This window comes from Kryptolebias marmoratus, linkage group LG5 (genome assembly GCF_001649575.2).
Source record: "Kryptolebias marmoratus isolate JLee-2015 linkage group LG5, ASM164957v2, whole genome shotgun sequence".
NCBI lineage: Eukaryota > Metazoa > Chordata > Actinopteri > Cyprinodontiformes > Rivulidae > Kryptolebias > Kryptolebias marmoratus.
In genome coordinates this window covers 1,718,188-1,721,526 of record NC_051434.1, presented here as the reverse complement: position 1 = coordinate 1,721,526, position 3,339 = coordinate 1,718,188, and the positions used below count along the sequence as shown (strand labels likewise).

The window sequence follows — 3,339 nt, the reverse complement described above, 5'->3', positions numbered from 1 at the left end:
AGATCCAAACAGGACCGGGTTTAGATCCAAACAGGACCGGGTTTAGATCCAAACAGGACCGGGTTTAGATCCAAACAGGACCGGGTTTAGAGGTCAGCTGACTTCCTGTAAAGGCTGCGTTTGTTACCTGGAAGTAGGCGGAGTTATCCTTCAGGTGCTGCTCGACACAAACACCCAGCTGGTCCACCCACTGCCACTGAGTCTGCAGAGCCGCACTGTAGGCCTGGAAACAAACCAGAACCAGAACCGGTTTCCTGCTCATTAAAGACGGGTCAGAAACAGAACCAAAAAGAAAAAAACCTAAATCTGTTTGTTTGTATGCAAACTATCAGGCGTCTGTTTAGCTGTAGAAACAGCCGAAGTGACTGAAAACAGGCGAATAAGAGCCGATGTTAAACATGCAGACACACAGACAGCCAGCAGCAGCTAGTTTTGTTTCCTGAATCATCAACTGCACCAATTTTACAATCTGTTTCATTTTCTGTGAAAAAAAAGACATTTTTCTTTAAATCTCCGAGCTTTAAGTTGAGTCTCCATGTTGATGTCCGGCCCGTCTGCTTCAGGCTGCTTGATTCATAATTTATCTCCTAATTTAAGTCTAAAAATAGATTTTCTCTTAAACAGAAAACCTCCGCTGGCTTCATGCTGCAGATCATGAGGTCCAGAGTTAGCAGGAGTCGTATCAATGAGCTGAAACCAGCCGAACGTGTCCTCGGGGCGGACTAATTCCTGGCCCAACGAGGCTCTGCAGACGCTGCCGCTGACAGGTGACACGATCAACCTGCTGTCCACCTGTCCTGCTCTGTACCTGAAAATCTGTTCAAATCACCAAAAACCTGTTTAAATCAGTCGATTAAATGAGTCCTATTTGTTTCCTAAACAGACTTCGGCCTGACGTGGAGAAGACACAAGCTTGATTCAGTCGAGTGTTTTGTTTACGCTCAGTGCAGACCCACATTTCAGGTCCACACATGAACATATCTGGATACAGTTCACAGAAACCTTTAATAGTTTGTAACGAGTAGCTTTAATAAAAAGGTTAGAGGACTTTAAGCTCGTTTGGACCGAGTCAGAACCTGACGTTTTACCTCCACGGTCGGTTTGGCCGGATGGTTTTCCTGACAGAGGCGGCTCGCCGTCTCCTGGAGGGAACGCATCACGTTTTGTTTCTCGGTGAGCTCCAGCTTCAACTCCTGAGAGAAACACAGAAATATGCTCGGGCTTTTATTGTGAAAGGCATCTATGAAGCGTTTCCGTCCCGTATTTTGCGTTGAACTCACATCGTGCAGCTCCCTCTTGGCGCTCATGTTGGCGTTGGCGTCGCTCCAGTCGAAGGAGATCTCCTCCTCCTCCCTCTCGTTGAGCCAGATCAGCTCCTCGGTGCAGCGCGCCACGAACTCCTGCAGGCTCTCCAGGCTCTGCAGGCGCCATGACGAATGTTTCTACGGCAACCGGACAAACAAACAAACAAACAGCAGCGTCACCGGGACGACCATCGAGAAAACATCCTCGCGCTCTGAGCCTGTTTGGATTATATTCTGGGGGGATTCTCAGCGGAGGGAAATGAGGAGCATGAAGACGTGGAGGTTTCACGATTCATGACGATGAAGAGATTCAATAAAGTTTAAGAAGTAAAGAAACAACCTAACTGTGTTTGGACTTCTTAAAATAACAAAAATCATGAATATTTGAGAATAAAGGTTTTAAAAGCACCAAGAAAAGAGCTGAACTTTAAAGTTTAAACGCAGAGACAGACGATGAGGACGAGGATGAAGCTCACCAGCAGCTTGAAGTACTGATGCTCCAGTTTCGCCAACGTTTCAGAGTAACTGCCCTTAAAGTTTGGGGAGACCTTCGCCTGGAGCGGAAACAGAAACAAACGGTTACGGAGCGCGCACGTGGAGACGGGCGTTTCCCGCCGGCGGACGAGCCGCTGCACCTCGTAGCTGCGCGCCTCCTCCAGGCCGCCCATCAGCTCCTCCACGGCGGCGTGGACGCTGCCGTGCTCCTGCAGGTGGTTCTCCACGGAGGGGAGGTCCGCGCCCCACTCGGCCCCGTCCAGCAGCTCCTAAACACACACACACACACACACATTCTAAAACAGCTGATAAAAACATCATTTTAAGGTGCGGTTCAGTGGAAGGAAGCTATGTTAGCTTGTTAGCTTTCAGCCACACGTGTGAACGTCTCTGAAACCAGCAGGAAATTAACAGAAGGATCTGTAAGAATCGCTGACCTGCGTCTCCTCCACCCATCCCAGCAGCTCGTAGATGAACCTCAGGCTTCCCTCGTCCTCCGATGACGACATGGCCACCAGCTGGGAGCGAGGCATCGGCCGCCTCAGCAGGGCGGCGCCCACGGCCCCCACAGCGCCCAGCAGCGTCCGTCCCAGGGGGAGGCCTCCGTCGGTGGCCCTGAGGCCGCCGCGGTCCGGCCCGGTGCCGCCCGGGGCCTGGGAGAAGTGGCCCTTCCTGTAGATGCTGGAGCACTGCAGCCGGAGGGAGACCAGCTCCTCCTGAAGGCGGGAAACTCTGTGGACCACAAACAGAAACCTGGGTCTACCACGGGAAACGCGCGGCGTTTCTGCCATCTTTGTTAGACGGCTTGAAGGGTTTGATTAAAGAAACGCTGCATGTCGGTTGTTTCTGCATATTTACATGTTTCATGTAAAAACAGAAAGATTCAGGCCTGACTAAGCTCCGCCCCCCCGACAGCACGGTGACTCTGCGCTTTTTACCGTCCAATCAGGTTCTGCCTCACCTGAAGGCCAGCTGCTCCACCTGGAAGTACTTCTCGTCTCGGAGGATCTTCAGGTCCTGGTCCAGCTGGGCGATCAGGGACTCGCAGTCCTGCAGGTACCGGGCCAGTTCTGTCTCACACTGGACCGGGTCGCCGCTCTCGGCCCGGGACACGTCCTGAGGAGCAGAGGACGGACCGCCTCAGTCTCTATTTATTACTTTTATTGGATTTTATTGTTTTTTTTTTTAACTCTGTTTGTTTTGTCAAACAGGTCTGTCCTGATTTTATTTTCTCTCATCTTGTTAATATTTAGACAAAGTTTTCACTCTTCGGTGTGTTTACATGTGTGGTTTTTTCCTCCAGAGAACAAAACGATGCCTGTTGGTTCTCGTTGGTTCCCGAGGTTCCCCCGATGTTCCCTTGATGTTCCCCCGAGGTTCCCCCGAGGTTCCTCTGATGTTCCCCCGAGGTTCCCCTGAGGTTCCCCCGAGTTTCCCCCAAGGTTCCCCTGATGTTCCCCTGAGGTTCCCCCGAGGCTCCCCTGATGTTCCTCTGATGTTCCCCTGAGGTTCCCCTGAGATTCCCCCGATGTTCCCCCGA

General features: G+C 51.5%; 1 protein-coding gene across 1 annotated transcript in view; it reads right to left on the bottom strand.

Moving 5' to 3' along the window:
* Positions 1-3,339, bottom strand: part of macf1a (microtubule actin crosslinking factor 1a) — a gene marked incomplete in the record, with an annotated part of 165,057 nt that overhangs the window by 79,668 nt on the left and 82,050 nt on the right. The window contains 7 exon segments of the mRNA XM_037975753.1: positions 128-223; positions 1,089-1,193; positions 1,281-1,442; positions 1,781-1,858; positions 1,940-2,068; positions 2,237-2,531; positions 2,761-2,915. Of these exon segments, the coding sequence (XP_037831681.1) occupies positions 128-223; positions 1,089-1,193; positions 1,281-1,442; positions 1,781-1,858; positions 1,940-2,068; positions 2,237-2,531; positions 2,761-2,915 (1,020 nt within the window).